The following is a 24,077-nucleotide window of genomic DNA, read 5'->3' as shown; positions in this document are numbered from 1 at the left end:
AGTCTCATATGGTGCAAGACTGTTAGAATCAGTGACAGTTCGTGCATCCATATCATCCCTTTGTCTTTTTACTGAAATTCTTGCATGCTTCCTCTTGCTCTTTAGTGTGCAGCAGCACCTCAGTGATATGAGTGTCCCTTTCACTTATTTAGTCAGTAAAGCAGGACACAAAGAGCGACGTCTCCTGTCACCTTGTGAAGTAGTGTGCCTCTGCACTGTGTGGGAAAGCAGTGTGAATGAGTGTTGGGCCAGAGACTGGCCGAGCGAGCAGAAGGACCAAAAGCATGCAGATGCCAACCTTTCATCACTGTGCTGCACTCAGCATCCCCGGCTGAGCTGACAGTTTTGCAAGTGTAATAGCCCCCTTGTCCGGGTCCCACACTGTTTACATTTACACAGCACAGGGGGCCGTCATGTTTCAGAGAGTAAGACACAGAATCCTCAACATTCAACCGCTTGTAAAGCCAAATGACAAACGGCGCGGGAAGCCCCTTCATAACGCAACACAAGGAGGCGCCATCTGAGCTTCTGGCCAGCAGCTCAGGGGGGAGTTTGATGAGGAAGTCGGGGTAGCTGGAGAGGCGTTGGCCTCGCTTGTCGTGAGGCAGGACGTCGGGGAAATGCAGATGGCGGAGGAGGCTGTACGGTCTCTGGGAAGACGGAGGAGAATCTCCCGGCTTCACCGCCTCCTCCTGCTTATCTTGGTCAGGGGAGTCTCTAGTGGCCTCCCTGTCTGTCTGAGACACTTTACGCACAGAATCAGTAGGAATTGGGGTTTCTGCTTTGAGATTTGCTTCTTTAGCTGGGTGAGAATAAAGTTAGGGAGAGTCATTAGGGGTCAGAGTGTATCAGGCTCCAAACGCTAAAGGGTTAGTAGGATGGATGGATGAGGTTAGCAGGTAAAGCTGGAAACAACAGGAAGAGAATAAACTACAGAGGGAGTTATTTTATTACATCCTGACGGGTTAGAGGTAGGGATGCCCCGAGAGATCGGCATTAATGCAACCAACAGGATTAACTATTTGAGCTTCTTTATTTAGTAAACTCACTGTTTATGCGCCCCTTTATCTCCCTGATAATTCGACATAGTAAACAACAAATCAGTGTTTAAATCTGCAGAAGAGCTAGCTAATGTTAGCAGTTAGCCGTTAGCAGCCTGTTGGCAGCACAGTCCTGCTTGGCTAAACAACCGAGCTAACGCTAACGGAGGTCGCATTGAGTTACATTAGGATGCATTCAAGCTCTATTCAGTAAAAATGAAAATGATAAATGAAAACGTTATCCTGATGTGTTCAAATGTAATCTTGTAAAAGGTAGTTTTTGATGAGAAAATTGAAAGAATCCAGTTGTTTGAAGGAGAATAGATATTGGAGGGAATTATGAGCTGTTTAACTTCCTAACACGAGGCCTAAGCAGCTTACAGTACAAACATTGAATTGTGTATTTTTATGCCACTATAGATGACAATAACAAAGTAAATAATGTTTTTGTGAGGGTGCCAGCTGCTATAAGAAAACAACAACAAAACGACCGGTATCGGGCGATATGGCTCATAGACGATTACCATGAAAGCGTGATCGGGGCATCTCTAGCTACAGGCTAAGAGGAAATATTAAAGAATGAGGCGGGGACGCAGCAGGAGGAGCAGGTGGGGAGTTTGGATGGACCAGATGATAAAAGAAGAAAGATTAACCACCTTCAACAGTGAGCTGGGCGGAGGAGCTGTTCTGGCCGTGTTGGTTTGTGGCGGTGCAGCAGTACACGCCCTGGTCCGCCACACCAACCCCCTGGATGACCAGGGACAACAATCCGCCACTCTGAGAGCTCCTCACCCGCTCCTTGTCCGCCACACTGTGGCCGTTATGATCCCACTCCACCCCGGTGAAGGGCTGCCCCTTAAACGAGCAGCTGAATTCGGCCATCTCGCCACTTTTCACCTGGACGTCGCTCATTTCCATCAGCAGTTTGGGGCTGGCTGAGATATCAAAGCTGCTCTCTGAGCTCATCTCCACCGAGCTCACACTCTCCATCTGAATCTCAACCGTCCTCCAAGACACGGAGGAGCTCTCAGAGAACCTCTCCGTAAAGTCAACACTTTGTGTGAAACTCTCTGCCCCGGTGTTCCTCACACTAGCTAAGGCTTTTTCATCTGGGCAGTAAGAAAGAGTAGAAGAATTAGGTCAACACATCATCATTCTTCTTCAGGTGTTTCTGGAGTGCAGGTGGAGAGGAGCGTTGAGATCAGTCATGATCAGTGAGGGAGTGACAGACAGTGGCTGCTTTCCACCGTCAATCATGCAAGCTTGAGCCAAGTTAAAATTTAAATAAAGCTATAGATTATGTCTGAGGAACTCGGGGAGCTAGAAAGTTTCCAAAGTTCAGCACTGATTTCAGCATGCTGCATTCCTCTGAAATAAAGATTCATGAAATATGAGCACTTGGTGAAGGAAGAGAAGTCGGTCATGCATCTCGTGATAAGATAAACCTGAAGATTATAACCTGTGCTCAAAGTGAGGATGTCAGGAAACAGAAGCTAATCATAAATATATTTGTCCTGCATGCTCACAGGAACAACCATCATCAAAACAAAACAAAAATACTTTCTGAAGGCTGAGCTGGTTGCACAAAGATGTTGTTGACATGTCTGCAGAGATAAAGACGATAGAAGCACACAAATACAATACTAATTAATTAAAGCCTCTGGCTGTGATTCTAGTCTTTGTTAAAAAAACAAAAAAAAACACAGTGTTGGTGGATTTTAATTATTTACTTTCCAGTTCAAAAACAATTGTGGAGTTCCCCAGGAAAGTGTCCTAGAGCCTCTTTTTTTCTGCTCTATGTGAATTATTTAATATTAGCTTGTTGATGTGATCTCCTCTATGCAGACGATTCTGCTTTACTCAAGTCACTCAAAGATAAAAGTGTGATTGAAAAAACATGAAACTCAGAGCTTACAATGGTTGATAGTTGACAATAAGTTATATCTCCATGTTCGGGTCTTGAAGTCATTTGAAGAAATCCTTGACAATTTCTGAAAATGTGTACATGGTGCCCACATCCTATAGTTATTTTTTATATTCTTGAATAAAATGAATCGATCAATGGTTCAGAATTTGTGTCAGACCATTAATATTGTTGAATAACCTTTATCAACAGACACGGTCTTGTTTGCTGTCAGAAGATCAATATTTCCGGTACAAGGGAAGAAGAATCGTTTCTCTTTTGACTAAGCTAGGCAAGCAGTTTTCTCCACTTGCAGTGTGTTGTCTGAAATCTTTGTGCGACCAGCAGCAGATGAAAATCACTCTGATGAAACATGCATCCTTCTAGTAGCTCAATAAATGTTTTTTTTTGTGCCAAAATATGCTTACGTATATATTTGAGTGAGTGTGAAACCTTGTAGTTACAGATTAATATTCTGATCGTTATGAGCCCATAATCATTATAATTAAATCTAAATATTATATTATACCTTGCTCATTAGTTCTTGACAACTAGCGCCTCCGTTAGCTAACAGGGCTAACAGAGAATTTCAGATTCAGTTTCTAAATGAAATCTGATTTTAAGAGCATTTTTCTTTATTGCCTTAGTGGAGCTACATGACTGATTTAGAGCTGAAAATCAGAGCATCCAAGTTACAAATGGGCTCAACAACCTCCTGATATAAACACTGTAAGAGATTGGTAAGGGCTATACTCGCACTTCAAAATGCAAAAGAATGAAAAGAATCCATTCAGCCACTGTGGGAATATCAATGTCCAAAAACAGTTTCTGCTGGTTTGAAGTTTTCATGGATTAAATCATCAGAAGGCTGGAGAAAGTTTCAATATATTAACCCAGAGAAACATAAATAACTGAGAAAGTTAAAAACATGCCAGCGGAAAAGATCTTAGTTTGACTATCGAAGCACATGTTGTGGTCTGACACTTTGATCTGAACGTCGTTGGCACGTGAACGTCTGAATTACTCACCGTCGATGTTCAGAGTCGCAGCACATGTGACCATTCCTGCTGAATTTGTGGCGACACATGAGTACTCCCCCTCGTGGTTGGGGAGAGCTTTGGAAATGTCGAGCTGGCAGGTCTCACCATAATGAGACATCTTGAATATGGCTGACTGCCTGATCTCTCTGTCGCCACAGAACCAGGAAACCTGCACATCTGGAGACACATTTACAGTCAGGACTGCCTGATGTAACACGACTAATATTCAGAGGATTTATGGTCAACATATCTGAAGTTCTGGACAATATTTCTTTCTTCTTTCTCCCTACCTTCCCCAGAGACAGTGCACTGGAACTGGGCAGGCTGTCCCTCTGCGACCAGGATGTCCCTCAGGGGGGAGCCGAGGACAGGAACAGACACCTGGGACACGGCTTCAACCACCTCAGGAACTGGAAGACAAAAACATGATTATCCATCAAGTTTAAATACTAAACATTATTTGATTGTCCAGTGTGTTGAATTTCTGTTTTTCACACCACTAGATGTGTTACCATCAACATATTTTCTGGACATTTTGAAGCATCGCATTAGAAAAGCTGTATGGAAACAGCAAAATTCTATAAAACCGTCTCAAATGTTTTGTCCTTTGTGTATAAAGCGTTGATGCTGAATTAAATCTCCTTTGCAGAATAAGTTTTGACGAACATTTAGTCACATGATCAGCTGTTTCTGCTGAGATATATTTATACTGTCAGGATGAAATATGAAGAAACATTCTCTTGTAGATGTTTCCTCCAAACTACGCTTTGTAGGAAGTGTAAAGGACGTACCTTCCACAGTGAGAGCGGCGGAGCTCGTCGCCTCTCCGTAGTCGTTCTTGGCCTCGCAGCTGTAGACGGCAGCGTCTTCGGGGAAGACTTCGAGCAGCATCAGCGTGTGCTCGTCTTCGTCGTGGAGGAACTTGCATTTGTAGCCGGTGGACAGCGCCTGGGAGTTTTTGTACCAGGACACCTGAGGCATCGGGAGGCCGCTCACCTGCACCGAGAAGCGCACCGATCGACCTGACGTTGCCTTCTGTGGCTGCATCTGCCGGACGATCTGAGGAGGCTCCGGCACTAAACACACAGCACGGAGGTTTCACCACAACATCTGACATGAAGGTTCATGGTCTCTAACAACCAACATGAAGGTTCATGGTCTCTAACATCTAACATGAAGGTTCATGGTCTCTAACAACCAACATGAAGGTTCATGGTCTCTAACATCTAACATGAAGGTTCATGGTCTCTTACGTCTGACATGAAGGTTCATGGTCTCTTACGTCTGACATGAAGGTTCATGGTCTCTTACGTCTGACATGAAGGTTCATGGTCTCTAACGTCTAACATGAAGGTTCATGGTCTCTTACGTCTGACATGAAGGTTCATGGTCTCTTACGTCTGACATGAAGGTTCATGGTCTCTTACGTCTGACATGAAGGTTCATGGTCTCTTACGTCTGACATGAAGGTTCATGGTCTCTTACGTCTGACATGAAGGTTCATGGTCTCTAACGTCTAATATGAAGGTTCATGGTCTCTTACGTCTAACATGAAGATTCATGGTGCTCCTGTTCTTGCCGGCGATGAAGGTGTACTCGCCGGCATCGCTCCTGTATGTCTCTGAGATGGTGAGGCGGTGCAGCTTCCTGATGGTGGCGTAATTGAACCTCTCCTCCACCGAGACCTGGATCTCCACTCCGTTCCTCATCCAGCGGCCATCCACGTCGTCCTCGTTCACCTCATACTCAAAGGTCGCTCTTTGTTTCTCAACAACCTGCAAGAACAGACCAATGGTAGGGTTTAATACTGAGAACTGAGTTCAGGAATTCTTCAAAATCTGCTCCTGTTTATCTGGAAAAACATCTGCAGGACATTTTATTTTCAGCAGATCAAATCAAATTGATCTATATAGCCCAATATCACAAATTACACATTTGTTTCAGTGTTTACAGACTGTACATACAACACCCTCTGTCCTTAGACCCTCGCACCACACAAGGAAAAACTTCCTAAAAGAAACCCCACAATTAAAGGGGGAAAAATGGAAGAAACCTCAGGGAGAGCAACTGAGGAGGGATCCCTCTCCCAGGACGGACAGACGTGCAATAGATGTCGTGTGTACAGGATAAACAACATAGTACAAATCCATCCATGTGGCAGAACTGATGGTGTAATGGTATTTAAAAATAGAATCCAGGATGATGTCAAAGATCAGTTTGTTTTGTCTCTCCAAAGATAGTGAACTTTCTATCTATCTTCTACCACATAAACTAATGAACATTAAACAAAACGGCAGCTATATCTGCAGTTCTGTGGTTAAAATCTAAATATATGGCGAGAAATTGTGGGAAAAAATATTTTTGATTTGAATCTTAATTTTATTGTCACAGAAAAGAAACACTATAATTATTGCAAAGTTAAAAGACAATGCCAAAGCATTTGTATATAGATAATATTATTGTTATTATTTTTACTCAGTGGCTTTTATTTGCCATCTTATATTATTTATTTATTTTACTATCTTGTTTTTATTTCATCTTATTTTCCGTGGTTTTATGTGTAAAGCACTTTAGGCTGCGTTTCTTGAATGAAAGGTGCTAGAGATACAGTTTTTATTATTATTAATATAGCATGAACTCACAGTGATGTCCCTGCTGGCGGGCTCGGAGATCTTGATGTCCCGGCCCAGGACTCCCAGTGTTCCCTTGGACATGCTGGACCCGGCCACGGCGGTGTATTCCCCGGCGTCAGACAGGCGGACCGACGGCAGGATCAGATGGTGCACAAATTTATCAGAGGTCATTTTATATCTGCAGGAGAAACAGAAAGTCACGTAGAACGTCAATAACGACATTTTCTTCCCTTAATAGTTTTCTAGATGTGGGTATCTTTAGTAAATTACCTGTCGGACATCTCCAGCTCCTGACCGTCCTTCATCCACATCACCTGAATGTTGGGCTCAGAAACTTCACACTCGAAAGTCGCTCTCTTCTTCTCCGTGATCTTCAGGTCTTTCAGCTGTTTGGTGAATTCGACCACGCGGGCTGCAGCGGGACAAAAGACAGGGAAATTAATCAGACGGTCGAGTAAAAACAAACATTTATATTCAGTCACAGGTAATAATGAACTCCATTTTTTTTTCTGGAGAAATCAGAAATTAAAATGATTTGGCAGTATTTTAACATCTGCATCAGCTAAACCAGGGGGGGGAACCTTTTTCATGTCAAAGGCCATTTTATTTTCACAACATCCTTCGAGGGTCGTACTAATTATTGAACTCATAACCTCTGCACATTGTTTTAAGACGCAGCCCGTTCATTTCACTTTTCTTTTATGCTAAATGCAAAAAGGCAACTTTTGTATCCTGTATCTTCTGTTTATTCAGAAATCCTTTATTAGTCCCACAACGGGGACATATATCTCGTCACAGCAGAAGAACATATGAAGTAAAAAGGCAGTAAACAATAATTAAATAGAATAAAAATATAAGTACCAAGTGGTCGATATAAATAAAGTGAGTATTGCACATGGCAGTGATAACTGCACAGTAGTGGTGAACAGTCTGTTCTTGGTGTGGGGGTCTACCTCTCTATCTGTCCATGTTTGTATGTTCCGCTCTGCAGAGAGCTGCTTGTTGGGCCAAACTCTGCTCGTGCAGTTCGGCATGTTTTGTGCTGTAATGACGCTCAAGATTATTTTTCATCACCGCAAGCGCGTCCGCACAAACTAGGCACACTGGCCTTTTACTTCCACAAAGAAATCATCGTTCGTCCATTTCTCCTGGAAAGTGCGACATTCCGCATCCACCTTTCTCTTTTTTACACTCGCCACACTGCGTTCACTGATGTCAACAGTCTCGTTTAATATTGAAGTTTGACATGACTTGCCCACGTGTTGTGTTCAAGGACCCTGACCTTGCCAAGAAACACAGTCAGTCTATTGCTGTCTAGATCTTTTTGGGGGTTTTTCTAGTTGATTTCTTGCGTGTGTTTATGAATTACCTCGAGGGCCGGATCAAATGGTAGCCAGTAGCATCTCTTTTATTGTGAAAGCGTGCTGGGCGTTGGCGCAGCCAGTGAAAGACACTTTTCCGCTTCGGCTGGATTTGGTAACTTATAAATGGACTTGCATTAATATAATACCTTTCTAGTTACACTACATGTCAACATTTCACACACACTCACACACTCATGGCTGTGCCTTCGGGAGAAATTTGGAGTTCAGTATTTCGCTTTGTCTGGAAGTTAACCAAACTAATGTAGTAAGTAATGACTTTTCGTGGACTGAAACTATGCCTTTTAAAAATGACAAAAATGTGACTAAAATTAAAATGTGATGAAAACTAAAATATAAATAAAACCAAAATGTGACTAAAATGAATAAGCATTTGGACTAAGACTAAAATGCCCCTGCTGTGAACTCCCAGCAGACCAGTTAGAGATTAACTGGTGAAGAAAGTGCAGCAGAAACTTTTATCAGGAGCTGGTGGAGACCAAACCAGAGCTAAAAGTTAAAAACAAATAAAATAATAAGTCTTACACTCCACGTAGAGTTTGGCCGTGGTGAGTGCAGAGCCGGCCGTGAAGCTGTACTCGGCGCTGTCTCCGAAGTGAACGTTCCTGATGCTCAGCGTGTGCATGAGCTGCTTGCAGCGTGCCTGGCATCTGTCCGTGGAGCGGATCTCCACGCCGTTCTTCAGCCATTTGTACGTGACATCCTCGTAGTTGACGTTCACCTCAAACGTCACTGTATCTTTCTCCTGAGTGTTCAGGTTCTGCAGCATCGTTGAGATGAGAATGGCTGGAGAACAACAAAACCAATACATCATGCAAGCGTAAGAAAAGTGAAGATAGCCTCAGGTGTTGTATTAAAAACATGAAGAATAAACAAGGCACGACTGAGATAAGAGATAATAAATAAGTACAAAATATGAGTGATTAGGTATAATAACATGACGGTAACTTTCAGACAGTGCTCCTTAAGCTAACAGCTTACGGCTAACGGTGAGCGTTGCAGAGACGCGGTCGTTCCCGCAGACGAAGGTGTACTCTGCGGAGTCGTTCCTGCTGGTGTTCGTGATCTTCAGCTGGTGCAGTTTCCCCTGAACGACGATCCTGAACTTCTCGCTCATCTCGATCTCCACGCCGTCCTTCAGCCACGTGGACGGCACGTTGAAGTGAGACACCTCACACTCGAACGTGGCCACCTGCGTCTCAGGGACCTGCACGCTCTTCAGGGGTTTGGTGACGCGCAGGGCTGCGGGGGGAAATACCAGGCAGCAAATATTTTAGGATGCTTCATGCGATAACAAGCGTCAGTACAGAATGTGTTGTTCTGTTATATAAAGATGACCTGCGTTACCGTTTTAAGAATATGTATAAATACAGTAAGCTATTGTCCAACTTTATACAGTTCCCCGCTGAACCTAAGGAAGGGAAAAATGTACCCTATTTTATGTATTTGAGTTTTACAGTCATGCACTAACGTACTGTAAGCACCAGTTTAGAGTATTTATTTGTCTCTTGATATAAACATTGGTATTTTCTTCACAGTTCAATAATAAAAAGAGACCGACGTTTAAAATGCAGTTTGAAGGATAAGAATCTGAAGAACACTGTCTGCAGGTTTGAGCATGATTCCATGTAGCTGGAGGAGATTTCAATACTAAACATTTGAACCAGTTATATGTATATATATGCCATAAGAGGATATTGAGCTGTCCATAAATACGCTCCCGTATTTATTTAGCTATTTTAGTTGAGTATTTGTTTCACAACTAACACTCTAAAAGACGCATTACGCATTTACAAAGTCAGACATTTAAAAATGTCAGAAAACATTTCTATCAAAAGAAGTGGAGTTTAAATCAGACCTAAATCTTTCTAAACCTTCTTATATACTTTATATATATATATGTTATAGTATATTATATACTTTATTCCTGACAATCTAATCATCATTGTAAAGCACTTTGTAACGTTGGGTTTGATAATAAATAAACTTTAAAGTTATTATCTGAATACTAAAGTTACTGTTGCTTGATGTCTGCAGATTTTCAGAAACACTTCAGATCTTCATGAAACTTGGTGTGATGGTGCATCAGAGATTGAGGAAGAACACAACACATTTCGGAGCAGATCCAACTAGCAGGGCTCAGCGAACACTTACACTCGACGGTGAGGTGCACGCTGCAGGTCAGGTGGCCTACCACGGCGGTGTACTCCCCCTGCTTGCTGTTGTCCATGTCCTGGACGATCAGCTTGTGGTTCTTCTTCTCAGACAGCATCCTGTAGCTCTCGCTGGGCCGCAGCTCCATGCTGTTGAACATCCATCTCACGGGGATGTCGTCCTCGGAGAGGCCCAGCTCAAACACGGCGGTCGCCCCCAGCAGAGACGTCACGTCCTTGGGCTTCTTCAGGATCTTGATGCCTGCAGGAGAATATTTGACACTTTCTGTAACCTCTGTAATCTTTGGAGCTGCGCTTCTCTTAAACGCTCACTTACCTTCCACGTTGAGCCGGGCGCTAGCCGACAGCTTCCCCAGCTTAAAGGAATACACGGACTCGTCGTGCGCGCTGCAGTTCTTGATTCTCAGCGTGTGCACAGTGCCTTCGATGGTGATGTCATACTTGTCGCTGGGCAGGATCTCCACACCGTTCTTGATCCACTGCGCTCCCCTCACGTCCTTGTGCGTCAGCTCCAGGCTGAAGGCGGCTTCCTGAGTCTGCACCACGTTCAGGTTCTTCAGCGTCTTCTTGATCTTAACAGCTGCAAACACACAGGAAGTCAAAATACACATATGAGATGACTCCATTACTAACTCCATCAGCAGAGTCTGAAGAGGACTTTACTAAAATGAGATTAACCTTTGATAACAATAATAATTACATTAAATAATGTCCATAATAAATATAAACATGTACAGTCAGGGTGCAAATGTACATATACAAATATGATTAAATATGAATATATGAGTCTAAAGTTACAGTGCAGCCCTTTTCTGTAATCAGTAAACGTTTATAACTACAACTATAAACTACTTTTTTTATCAACGTTTGTATTCCTTTGTCTTTAAACTGTCATGAATTATGTAATCTTTGCTTTTATCTTTTTTAAGGATGAGTATTGTTGTCTTTTTATATACGTGTGTATGTCTCTGTCTATTATAATACAATAATATCATGTATATTATTTAGCAGATGAGGACTTTTACTTTTGATACTTTTATTATATTTCTATGGTAATACTTTTGTACTTTTACTGAAGTAACATTTTGAATGAAGACTTTTACAGTGTTTCTACTTCTACTATTATCATCATTATAAACTTAAATAAACTATATATATATTAATATGTCGTGTAAACCTACCCTCCACCTTCAGGGTGGCCGATGTCCTGGACGTGGCCACCTGGTACGTGTACTCGCCCACGTCGGTGGCTTTGGTGATGCCGATGACGAGACGTCTGACGGCGCCGTTCAACTCGCTCAGCGTGTTCTCGTTGAAGTCCACAGCGTTCCCGTCTTTCAGCCACTTCCCCTCCGCGGACGGGTTGGCCACCTCGCATTCCAGCACCGCCGTCTGCGAGTCGGCCACCATGAGGTCGTGCAGCGGCTTCTTGATGGCGCCCCCTGGTGACAGGAAGCAGTTAATGTAGCATTGCAGAAGAGAAAGTAACCGTTTAGATTCACAACACATTAATCTGTGATTAGTTTATTAAAATAATGCATTTTTGGAAGTTCACACCAACGTTTTTGGAACTGTATGGAGCTGTACCATACATAAAACAATAGAATATGAATTCAACTATTAGCTACAAATAAACCAAACGAATGTAAGTGCAACATACAAAGAACTGTTTTATTCTTTCATTCGTCGAGCTGCAGTGAAACACGTGAGTCTGCTGACCTGACATCAATGGGGAGGTCGTTCCACCATTTTGGACCAGGATAGCAAACAGGCGGTTTTGTTTGAGGGGAATATTTATATATATTTATAAATATCTCCTCTCTGTTTGGACCTTTGTCTCCCCATCTGCCAGTGAGAGTTATTATAATATTATAATATATATGTTATTATATAAACTCTGCCAGCAGCTGTTGGACGTGGTTCTGCATAAATATAATAACAACAACATTCGAACCGGAACCCGTGCGAGGCAGAACAATGTGCACGTCTCACCTGACACGGTGAGCGAGGCGCTGCACATCCTCTCTCCGGCGGCGAACATGTACTCGCCCTCCTCGTCTTTCATGGCATTCATGATGGTCAGCGTGTGCTGCTTGTTCTTGGACACCATCTTGTACTTGGCGCCGGCTTTGAGCGGCAGCCGCTTGAAGGTCCAGAAGGCGTCGATGCCCGGGTGAGAAATCTCCACCTCGAACGTGACGTTCTGCGACTCCGAGCACTCCTTGTCCTGTATGGGCTTCACAATCTGCACGGCTGAGGGACGCAAGTTATATATGTTATAAATACCTTATATACTTTATATGTACTTTACATATATAATATATACTTTATATATATTATATATACTTTATATATATTATATATACTTACATACTTTTTCATATATTCTTGTTTAATGCCTCTCAGAATTAAATTAAAGTACAATTTTATGTGCAATTTCTCCGCTAACCTGATCTGCGTGATATTAATTCGAGAGGCTTTTGGTAAATTATTAATTGTTAATGTCGGATTCATAAAATCTTTCTTCCCATGTCTCAGCATTTAGGACTTTAATTTAAGATATTTTAATACCAATTAAGGCCTTTTTTCAGACATACCCATGAAACTTCCCCACTTCATTACTTACATTAACACAATTACTGTTTATATTACAAGTGTTCATGTTTAAATATGTAAATGAGGCATTATGTAATGTAGCTGTTGTGAGTTTAAATCTACACACACAAAGATAGAAACATTAACTCTGGATGTGAGTGTTGATCTTTTCTTTTACGTATTTGGAAGATAAACATGTTTTTGCCTGTAGGTCTCATACTTAAATATTCCTCTAACATGATAATACAAATAATAATATAAATAAGTATAAAACCATCTGTGTGTCTCCTGGTTGAACTTACTCTGCACAGAGAATTTGCAGCTGGTGTCGGCTCGACCCACCACCAGCTTGTAGCGTCCCTCGTCGGACGCGAAGGTGCGGTTGAACACCAGGCGCTGCTTGGCGCCCTTTGACACCATCTGGACGCGGTCGCTGGCCATCAGCAGCTTGTCGTTATGGTACCATTTGACGGAGCGGACGTCCTGTGCAGAGATCTTGGTCTCCAGAACGGCTTTGGTGCCTTCAATAGCACTTGTGTCCTTCAGCGGGACCAACACGCCGATCGCTGCAATACAGGAGGAAATAGTCAGGACTGGAGTTATATATATATATATATATATATATATATATATATATATATATATATATATATATATATATAATACAGATACAGTGTAACATTCAATACACTGTGATGCTGTATATTTTAGGAAAGCTCATAGTATAAAGAACACACCAGCATGTGCATGAAATCTGGGTTAAAAAAAAGCGTGATTAGAGAGTAAAGATTGTTTTCAGTATGGATTATTATTCTTCTAATTATTCTAATGGTTTGATTTATAAAATGTCAGAAAATAGTGAAAAATTATAATAAATAAAAGATATTCACTTTAATATAAAATAAAACAGAATATTTGGGGCAGAAAACAGCATTTAAATACATTTCTGCATGAAAAAGTAACGATGGATAAATTATCACAATAGTTTGAGAAACTTTTTGTTCAATATTTTCTTACAGCCTTAAAATCTTTATTTTATAACATTTTATTTTGGAGTACTACATGCTGCAGAAAAACGGCATCTTACTCTGAATGACGAGCTTTGCGGAGGTGGAGATGGCGTGATCAGGAACCACAAAGGAGTACATCCCATAATCGTCCTTGATGGTGTCTTCGATCAGCAGTTTGTGGACCTGTTTGTCGATAACAACATGCAGACGGCTGGAGGTTGTGACTGGCTGTCCATTCTTCATCCAGCCTCCCTCCACGTTCTCCTGCGAGAACTTCACCTCCAGCTGAGCGATGTCGCCCTCACACACCGTCAGGTCAGCCAGAGGCTGCATCAGCGTCACCGGACGCACTGACAATACAGACAATACCAGCGTTATTATCGTAAACTAAAACTGAGACATACAGACACGAAATGAAATGTCTTTCTTTGGAAGACATTTTGGAAGGATTGTCGGGCCGAGCTAGAAACAACAGTAAGAAACTCAAAGTGACGTCCAATACTCACGTTTCATCTTCAGGGAGGCGCTGGTCTTGAACTCGCCCACTTTGAAGGAGTATTTTCCCTGGTCCCCCTTCTTCACGTCTTTGACAGACAGGGTGTGTCTTCCACGGCGGAAGGACATGACGTATTTACTGCTGGCAGAGAGCGGCTTCTCTCCAAAGAACCAGCTGCCTTCAGCGTCCTCGCGGGACACCACGCACTCAAACTCTCCGGAGTAAGTCTCAGGGACCTCGGTGCTCTCCAGCTGCTTCAGTATCTCCAGAGGAGCTCCTGTGGATCACACAGATGGATGTCACGGAAATCCATGTTCACCATACCCACGCTTAGCAAATGCATCAGATCAGCTTTACTGAATCTGGTTATTATGCATCAACACTGTTTCTCTTTCATAATGGGTGGCCACAACCCGCAGAAAAAGAAACATGTTTTTTTTTTTAAATATCCCCCAAATTCTATCATTTATCACAAACTAAACAGAAATTATTATCAAAAGATGTGTGGAGGTTCTAAAAAGAAGAAATCTGGTTTGTGGTAAAGATGGTATCATCAGCATAAAAACAGACATTTTACACTGAACTGAAGCAGCTTTAACCCCAAACCCATGTAAAATGTAAATAGTTCAATTTGTAGATCATTTGGAGCATTTTACTTTTCCAATATTGGTAACACTTGTGGGCACAGGGAGGAACCTAAGACAGGAAACTACTCGGGGCTCAGAGGGATACAGCGTGTGTTCTTTGTAAACTTGAGCTAATTTTCTGTATTTATTATTGATATTACTATTGATCCGATCTACAGACTTTATTCGATTTCCTGCAGACTGAAAGACCTGTAAGATACTTTTTCAATTGTGGCTGAAGATGAAGTTTGTTTTTTTTAAATCAGAAATGTAGTTTGATATGTGCATCCTCTCTGGAGAATAATGTTTACTAGCTGTTAGCTAACCCACCTTCCACGTTGATCTTGGCCGTCGTCCTCACGTCGTCGTCTATCACCATGCAGGTGAACTCTGCGTCATCCTTCATGTTGATTGTCAGCACAGACAGGAAGTGGACCTTTCTGTCAGAGTGCATCCTGTATTTGTCTCCGGAGAAGATCTCCTCGTTGTTCTTCAGCCATTTGACCTTCACAAAGGGCTCGTTGGTCTCACACTCGAAGGTGGCCATGGTGTCCTTCTCTTTGGCGTTGATCTCCTCCAGCTCCTGTGTGAAGCTGATCACCTGCTTTCCTGCAAAAATAACAACAAAATGCACAATTCAAATTAAATCAAATGCTTCTGGCTCACACTAACATGTTAAAACATAAACAGATAAAGAGCTGAGGATCTGACATCATGTGATATTTATATGGGATTTAAACATTAGCTTGAATTGGAAAAATATTTGTTTGTATAAAAACATAAAGTAAAGACTGCAGAATTTCTAATATTAAATATATAAAAGTAATTTAGATATGATATAAAGTGCTGATAGAAACCTTTGTAATGGCCAGTGAGACAAATATCATAATTAGTTTAAATGTAAGAATAATGAATTATAGAGAAAGGTATTTTTCAAGGTATTATTTAAACTGCTCTATGTTTGGATACATTTTTGCAAAAACATGCTTTTTCCTGGTCAATATTTATCTTCCATAACACATCTTCAGTCAGACTAGTGTAAAGAAAACATCAGAACTTTGTCTGTTTGTGTGTGTAGATTTCTCCTAAATTCACCAACAGTCACATTACACAATGCCTCATTTACATATTTAAACATCACATTTCAGAAAACTTGTAATATAAAAGATAATTGTGTTAATGTGAGTAATGAACTGGGGAAGTTTCATGATATCTATTAGTTAAATGTGCCAAGCCGTGTGTTTTATTGTTATCGTATGTTTGTGTTTATGGTCTTGAAATATGAATAAATTAAATGCAGAACTTCATGTAAACTGCAGTGTTACCTTGCACCAGAAGGAAAGCGTGGCTGGAAGTCTCTCCAGCAGCGCTCGTAGCCTTCACCATGACGCTGGCAGAATCCTCTGCCCGCACGTCTCTGATCACCAGCTCACACACATGATCCTCGGGCCAGTACCAGTTCACACGCTCGGTCTTCTCCAGCTGCACGCCATTCTTGAACCACTGGCACTCCGGTTCCGGCCTGCCGACGACCCGGACTCTGAACTTGACCTCGTCGCCCTGTGCGACCGTCTGGCTGGTGATGCGCTCCAGGATCTTGGGAGCTTCCATGCTGGCGGAGAGCTTCACCCGTTCAGGTTTCAGAGGCTTCGCTGTCACCTTGCGGCGCTCCTCCTCCTCCTTCTTCGCTGCCTCCTCCTGAGCCTTTGCACGGTGGAGCAGATCCTCCTTTGTCTTCCTCAGCAGTCCCTCGTAGGACTCGTCCTTCTTGCGTGACTTGAGCTCCACGGCAGTGATGGACTCGTAATATCCTTCCTCTGTCCTGCGCTTGAACTTCCCTCGCAGCTCGTCCGACTCCTCTGTGGCTTTCTCATGCACGATCCTCTGGGCCTTCTTCAGCTTCACCACCTCTTTCAGCTGCGAATCGTCTACGGGTTTCTCAGTTTTCACCACTTCAAACGTGGTTTTGCCAGGTTCGGGTGCGGCCTCGGCGGCCTTCCCCTCGGGGGCACGGCGCAGGTGAGTCCTGAAGTCCTCCTTCTCTAGGATCTCCAGCTTCACTGTGTGCCCGGCTGAGCCCAGGTTGTTCTCCGCCACCACTTTGACCTCTCCTGAATCATAAGATTTAATGTCAGTGATCTCCAGGTAGTAAATGCCGTCATACCGTAGCCTGTATCTCTTGCTCTTGCGGATGAGTTGCCCGTTGAGGTACCAGTTGACCTTTGGTGACGGGTACCCGGTGACTCTGCAGCGGAAGCGAGCCGTGTCGCCCTCCTTAACTCTGGCGGGTTCAGGAAGAAGCACGATCTCCGGTTTGGTCTTTTCAAATTCATCATCAGTGGTGACTCCTGCAGGTCCTCCCTCGTGAGCCAGGCGCTCCATCTCGTCCATCCTGTGTACGCCCTTCCTGCCTTCAGGAAGCTGCGTTTCCTCAACAAGGCCCTTCTCGTCCTTGACCATCAGCGTGGCCGACGTCTGGTCGACCCCGTACTTGTTTGTGGCTCTGCAGGTGACGACGCCGCTGTCTCTGGCGTACGCAGCTTCATAGTCGAGACTGCAGTAGCCAAACTCGTTGACCATGCGCAGCCTGTTGGCGGCTTCCAGGGGTTTCCCGTCATGCAGCCACTCCACCACCATGGTGGGGTCACCGATGGGAGTCAGCCTGCACTCAAAGTGAGCCAGGCCGAAGCGCTTCATCCGAATGGAGGTCAGCTTCTTCTTAAACTGTGGCTTTTGCTGCTTCTCTTTGTCGTAGAGGTCGCCCTCTTCCCACTGATCCTGTCCGTATCGCATATGAAGCGGCTCCAACTCAGGAGCGGCAATCTCCTTGGCCTTGTATGTTCCTTTGGGAATGATGAGCTTCCTCTCTGGTTCGGGCTCTACGTAGTCCACCTCCACGTTGACTCTGCAGCGGGTGGTGTCTCTGCCAGCCTTGTTGATGGCTGTGGCCGTGTACCAGGCACTGTCTGCGCCGGCTGCTGAGGGAATCTGGAATTTGGCTTCTCCTCTGGTCCCTTCAACCCTGGAAGATGGATTATGAGTATCAGACAAACTGCATTTCTTACAACTTTGCATGAAAAAATTACTTAAGGATTACTAAAGGATTTATCGATTATCAAAATGGTTGGTGATTATTTTTCTGTCAATCAACTAATCAATGCCGTTCTAGAAAAAATTACAAACATTGTCAGGAAAATTAATGAAAAATGTCCCAAAGGTTTTTGAAAAATGTGTGAAAAAGTATGTGAAACATTTTCGAAAAAGCATGTAGAAATATTTTTAAAATTAGTTTTTGTACATTTCTTATTCATCTATCATTCTAAAAATCTGAACATCTTTTGTACCTAAATATAAATACAAAATAAGTGCTGTTTACGGTCAGCTCAGTTTTACAGAGAGCCAATAAATAAATAAATACTGATAATACAGCTTCCATGAAACCTACCGGATGTTTGGGTGCTTGTGTGGTGAGATAATGTCACTGTTTTTCAGCCAGACGATATCCGGTAGAGGGTTTCCAATGGCTTTAACTGCCAGCTCCACCAGCGTGCCCTGCTTCACACTGAGGTTCTTCAGCTTCTCTGTGAACTGGGGACGCACCAGCGTTTCTTTAGCTGAAAGAAGAAGAAATTGAAACCTTTAAGTCAACCAGCAGATTATTTTCTACTTTAATGGTTTGGTGTATAAAACGTCAGAAAATAGTGAAAAACGTTGCAGTTTCTGAAAGTCCAATGTGATGTCATTAAATGTCCTGTTTTTTCACTTTAATATGATATAAAACATAGACAAGCAGCAAATCTTCTATTTAAAGACATTTCTGGAGGAAAGATTACGTTAACGATTAATCCATCATCCCAATAGTGTGAGATTATTATGACTAATTGACTAAATGCTGTAAATGTTCATTAACATCGTCTCTAACAGAGTTGAGTCCAGCTGCCTGCGGTCTTACCATCGACAGTGAGGGTGACGGAGATGTTGGAGCGTCCGGCTCGGTTCTGAGCCACCACGGTCCACTCTCCAGAGTCGTGTGGCAGGGCCGGCACGATGATCAGGGACTGGGTCCCGTCCTCTTTAACCACGATCTTGTGGGTGTAGTCGCTCACCACTTGTTGTCCTGAGCAGGCAATGAATGCATTTATGTTATTGTGAGGCCAACAGCACAAAAAATCTTTATTGTACAAGTACAACAAGATAAAGTTTATAACTTCTCTGAGGCCAAGTAATATTATTCAAGAACACCTTCATGAAGATTTATATATCTTTTACTCGGTGCTTTGCCATTGTTTCGAAACTCCAATAAAACACAGAAAGCTAGGGCTATTGGTGTTTTCACAAAATATTTACACAATGAGATTTTGTATGTTCAGAAAATTACACTTTCCTGTAACGCATCCTTTTAAAACCAGGAATAGACAAAACATATACAATATTACGATATCCAAAATCTAAGACGATATCTAGTCTTGCATCATGATACTGAATAATATTGGTTCTGCCAAGCCCTACCAAAAAAACATTTGTCGAAAGCCTTTAATCCTAAACGGCCATTCAAGTAGAGGCCGAGTAGGGGGGATGATGCTTTCGCTATAGTGGCAGAGTGTGTATTTTCAAAGCAATGGTTTGTTTTCAGTCCAACAGGACATTTTTTGGACTATTGTGGTTTCTGAACATAGTCGCCACAACAAATCCTATTTAAGGACACCTTCATGAAAACTTATCTGTCTTTTACTCACCGTTGTGAAACCAGTATGTGTCGGGCATCGGTCTGCCGACGACCTTCAGGTCAAACCGGGCAGTTTGCCCCTCAGAGCATTTACTCGAGGCCGGCTTCATGACAAACACAGGCTTGTAGAGTCTTTCCAGCTGAGCCTCGTCCGTCTCATCCAGCCGGCGGGCAGGAGAGCGCCCAGGCGAGCGGCTGGAAGAACGTCCAGGAGAGCGGCTCAGAGAGCGAGGAGACGTGGATCTGAGGAGGGAGCAGAGGATCTGAAGTTCACAGGTCTACACTGCAGAAGTAAAAGTACTGAAGACAAGTGTTTTAAATGGCGCATGATTTTATGCAATTATATTATATTATTTATAGTTTAGAACTAGGACCTTCAGCTACATTAGCCTAATTCAGATCACCAACTTCAGGCAGGTTTGCTTCCTCTGCATTTCTGTGGTCACGTTAAATCATTTGGAAAAGGACCAACCCTTTTTAAGATGACATGAATTATTGTTGGGTCGAAAAGATCAACGCTAACGTTCCTTTTTAAAATATTTTCTCTGTATGTAACTTTGGGTGTTATTTATTTAGATACACATAGCGTCTAACGTCCCAACAGGAGAAGTCCTTTCTGTCAGCTTCTTGAAGCTAAATCGTCTGACTCCCAGAAACTAATAAACTCTGTGGCCCCCGGCTGAACGTAACCACACAGCCGGCACCGCCATGTTCCTTTTTGTTAAGTTAGTCCGACCCTGCAACAGTATCTTAGGGGGGCGGGATTTAGGATCAGTTATTGCGTCAAGTGTGTTTGGGCCCTTGTTCCTCTGACTGAGACTTTACCTGATCCTCTGCATGGCCGGCTGCGGTGTGTATCTCTGAGGCGCCCCAGCTCCGGACGGCTCCACGTAGAGCTTCCCAGAGCTGATGGTATTTCCTTTAATGTTGGTGGCAAAGGCGGTGTACACGCCCTCGTCCTCCGGCAGCACCACAGGCAGGCGCAGACTGGCGCGTCCATCCTGAAGAACCTCCATCTGGTAACGGTCACCGGACCTGATGCGCTGGCCGTCTTTATACCAAGCAATCTGGTAGAAGACAGAAAATCATTGTAGGTGCGTTTATTTTAATTCACAGACGATTCATTGAAGGTAAAAGTAGAGATTCAGCACCTTGGGGAGGGGCATCCCGGCTGTCTTGCAGTGGAAGGTGACGCCCATGCCCTCCATGATCCTGTAGTTTTTAACGGGGGTGTCGAAGGTAGGCTGCATGGCCTCGGTGGGGTCAGCGGTGACGATCAGCTCTCCGTCCTCTGTCACGATCTCTCTGTAGGTAATCTTCATAATGACGAGTTCGTACTCGTGGATGATCCTCTGCTCGATGGCAGAAAGATGGAAGTCCTGCAGACGAGAGGAGACATTCAGGTAGGGGAGACCAGGGTCGGCTGGCATGCAGATATGTTAAAACATCCAACAGTCACTAACTTTCTTCAGTTTTATAGTATGTAATGTAAAAAAGCCTTCAAAGAGGTCCTGCTGTATTACTCAATGCTTTCCTCACACTTATCGTACTGTCCTCAAAGCCGGCAGCTAAAACAATGATACACTTTTCACAAACAACCTGTGGATAAAACCTCTTGATAAAAACCCACGGAGCTACCATTACTGTGGAATCATTACAAAAGCAGAACTTGTTGAATTTGCTTTCTTTGTTTTGCATGTGCCTGAATGCTGACGCTGCTCCTACCTGTCCGGATATAATGGTGGTGGTCATCTGCTCCACAGTGGTGATGACAACGGGGGGGACGTCCCCCACTGAGGGCTCTTGCACCGCGGCTGTCATTTCAGTCTTAAAGGTCGCTTCCTGTTTCATGTAGGCTTCGTATTCCTCTGCAAAAGAAAGAGTTATATGTTAGTTTGGACCAGTTCTCTGCAAGACTTCCTCCGCTCTCATCTCTTAGCATGGTGTTACTGACGGAGGAGTCTACGCACCTTCCTCTAGCAGATTGGCGGAGGCTGACACTTCTCCGAGCTGGTTCTTCACAAAGACGGAGTATTCTCCGGCGTCATCGGCGAAGGTCATGGAGATCTCCAGCTTGCATTCTCCGGTCTCCTTCTTGTAGGCAACTTTATATCTAATGGATGTACAGGGGAAAGAGTTAAAGATGGCTAGTGCCCCCTACAGGCTGCAGTGTGCATCACACACACAAACTAGTGTAGTACAAGTTACCTATAGGGGTTATTTCCAGTTTGTCCTTAATAATTATCACCGATAGTTTTAAAGGTGCTAAACACCTGTATCTCGTAGTGTACTTTTTAAAGGTACTACGAACCTGTAATCTTTAAAAGGTACTACACACCTGTATCCGGTAGTGTAGTTATTAAACGTACTACACACCTGTATCCGGTAGTGAGCGGTACGCCGCTCTTCTTCCAGATGATGTGGGGTTTGGGGCTCCCCCCGACCTGGCACTCAAACAATACACTTCCTCCCTCCACCAGCTCTTGCACACTGGGCGTCTTGATGAAGAAGGGAGCGGCGGCCGCAGTGTCGGACTCGGCCACGCTCACCTGAGACATGGTCTCCTCTCTGGCTTCTTCGGTTACTCTGGAAACACAGATCTCGTTTTAGGATTACTAGGAGCGAGCTGTGACGCTAACTGTCGCTAAGTCAAATAACGTTGAAATAAAGAAGCTAAAGTATTCTTTCTTAATTTAAACATCATTTATCAATCTGCACCAGATCTATTTATCAGATATCTCCAGATAAAATAATAACACAAATAAAATCTAACTGATCATTAAAGGCAGTATATCTCACTATCGGTTTTAGTATTAGGTTTAGTTTTACTAAATCTGTTTAAAAGTAAACTTCAGATTTTCAACCAGCTTTGTACCGTGCCTGATGCGTGCAAATGGTTTCCCTCCGTGTTACCGCCGCCCGCATCTCCTCGCTTATGAGCGGCGAGGGTCCGCTGGCTGACGTTAAACACGCGTCATACCACCCACATTACACACACACATTACAAAGATATAAAGCTGGTTGAAAAACTGCAAAGTTTACTTTTAAAAACATATTTCCCTCCTGGGGAAGTAAAACATGTAAAGAGATGAATAACTTTTCATTGGGATTTTATTTGAGCACTTTATTATGTAACTCCTGTAACTTGGAGAAAATATAAGTTATTTTATAGTCAATATTTTATTTTGAACACACATTAGAATTTACATTTTCCATGAAAGAGAAGTTACTAAACATGTTGTGTAAGCTGTCAAATATCTGTGTTTAGGTATTTATCCTGTGTGAAGGACTCACAGTGTCGTAACAGTCTCAACGTGTTCGGTGCTGACAGCGACTTCCTCTCTGCTCTCGATGTCCTCGGACACTGCAGGAGAAACACGGGTCAACACGCAGTACCAAGACCAGAACCAGATGAGGGTCTCAAGAGGTAATTAAACATTCAGAGGGACACTACAAACGTCGTGTTTTAGAGATACAGTATTTTCTTTCTATATTTAAGTTTTTGTTCTTACAGTATGTAAAGCTTATTTAATAGCTCGTTATTAATGTCAAGGATTATGATCATAATTTATGCTTCAAGTTGTTTTCTCCTATTTCTCGAAGTCCGGAACAAAACATTACATTTTACGCCTTCAATGTTGTTGTTTTTATCAATGTGTATCGTGACAACAGGAGTTGAGATATCAGGACTCAAAGCAAAGCAGTTTACTGTAAATCACCGACGTGTATCAGTGTGTGGTCAGGCTCCAGCATATCTTAAAGATCTCATAGTACCTTATAAACCAACTAGAGCATTGCGCTCCCAGACTGCAGGGTTACTTGTGGTTCCTAGAGTCTCTAAGAGTACAATGGGAGCCAGAGACTTCAGCTATCAAGCTCCTCTCCAGTGGAACCAGCTTCCAGTTTGTGTTCGGGTGGCAGACACACTCTCCACATTTAAGAGTAGGCTAAAGACTTTCCTTTTTGATAAAGCTTATAGTTAGGGCTGGCTCAGGTTTGCCCTGGATCAGCCCCTAGTTATGCTGCTATAGGCTTAGACTGCCGGGGGACACCTCCCTGCTCTCTTCATTCTCTTCCTCTCTCCTCCCCTCCCTCTCTTCTTCTCCCTCTCTATCTGTATGCATTTATGTAAATGTATGTTACTAACTCATCATCCAGGGCATCATCCCCAGAGTTTCTGTGTCTCTCATGTGGCAGGTTGCCACTGATAAAGTTTACGTCAGGATCAGGAATCGTGGCTGCGCCTGCTGCCCTGGTCCTGCTGGACACCAGGAAGCCTTTTTGACATTTTCCTGGATTCATCCATACTTTCTATTTTTTTTTTCAACACATCATTTCTGTCAAATGTTGTATTTGTACTATGTTGTTTATCCTGTACACACGACATCTATTGCACGTCTGTCCGTCCTGGGAGAGGGATCCCTCCTCAGTTGCTCTCCCTGAGGTTTCTTC

The 24,077-nt window shown here is 43.2% G+C and overlaps 1 protein-coding gene across 16 annotated transcripts in view; it reads right to left on the bottom strand.

Annotated features, from left to right (window-relative positions):
- The window catches only part of ttn.1 (titin, tandem duplicate 1), a 221,661-nt gene that overhangs the window by 181,365 nt on the left and 16,219 nt on the right, over window positions 1–24,077 (bottom strand). For all 16 annotated transcript variants that reach the window (XM_029426576.1, XM_029426565.1, XM_029426579.1 and 13 more), the window contains 26 exons: window positions 22,920–22,989; window positions 22,002–22,211; window positions 21,596–21,738; window positions 21,351–21,493; window positions 20,777–21,004; window positions 20,451–20,692; window positions 19,636–19,868; window positions 18,852–19,016; window positions 18,345–18,513; window positions 16,225–17,921; window positions 15,230–15,508; window positions 14,284–14,550; window positions 13,855–14,127; window positions 13,070–13,333; window positions 12,165–12,425; window positions 11,354–11,614; window positions 10,489–10,752; window positions 10,153–10,413; window positions 8,980–9,240; window positions 8,524–8,784; window positions 6,887–7,028; window positions 6,626–6,794; window positions 5,527–5,758; window positions 4,775–5,059; window positions 4,274–4,393; window positions 3,972–4,160 (listed from right to left, as the gene is read on the bottom strand). In XM_029426576.1, coding sequence (XP_029282436.1) covers window positions 3,972–4,160; window positions 4,274–4,393; window positions 4,775–5,059; window positions 5,527–5,758; window positions 6,626–6,794; window positions 6,887–7,028; window positions 8,524–8,784; window positions 8,980–9,240; window positions 10,153–10,413; window positions 10,489–10,752; window positions 11,354–11,614; window positions 12,165–12,425; window positions 13,070–13,333; window positions 13,855–14,127; window positions 14,284–14,550; window positions 15,230–15,508; window positions 16,225–17,921; window positions 18,345–18,513; window positions 18,852–19,016; window positions 19,636–19,868; window positions 20,451–20,692; window positions 20,777–21,004; window positions 21,351–21,493; window positions 21,596–21,738; window positions 22,002–22,211; window positions 22,920–22,989 — 7,089 coding nt within the window. The remainder of the gene's footprint in view (window positions 1–3,971; window positions 4,161–4,273; window positions 4,394–4,774; window positions 5,060–5,526; window positions 5,759–6,625; window positions 6,795–6,886; window positions 7,029–8,523; window positions 8,785–8,979; window positions 9,241–10,152; window positions 10,414–10,488; window positions 10,753–11,353; window positions 11,615–12,164; window positions 12,426–13,069; window positions 13,334–13,854; window positions 14,128–14,283; window positions 14,551–15,229; window positions 15,509–16,224; window positions 17,922–18,344; window positions 18,514–18,851; window positions 19,017–19,635; window positions 19,869–20,450; window positions 20,693–20,776; window positions 21,005–21,350; window positions 21,494–21,595; window positions 21,739–22,001; window positions 22,212–22,919; window positions 22,990–24,077) is intronic.

The sequence above is a fragment of the Cottoperca gobio genome, unplaced genomic scaffold (genome assembly GCF_900634415.1).
Source record: "Cottoperca gobio unplaced genomic scaffold, fCotGob3.1 fCotGob3_200arrow_ctg1, whole genome shotgun sequence".
Lineage (NCBI taxonomy): Eukaryota > Metazoa > Chordata > Actinopteri > Perciformes > Bovichtidae > Cottoperca > Cottoperca gobio.
The sequence above is the reverse complement of the archived record's forward strand: the minus strand, read 5'-3'. Positions and strand labels throughout refer to the sequence as shown.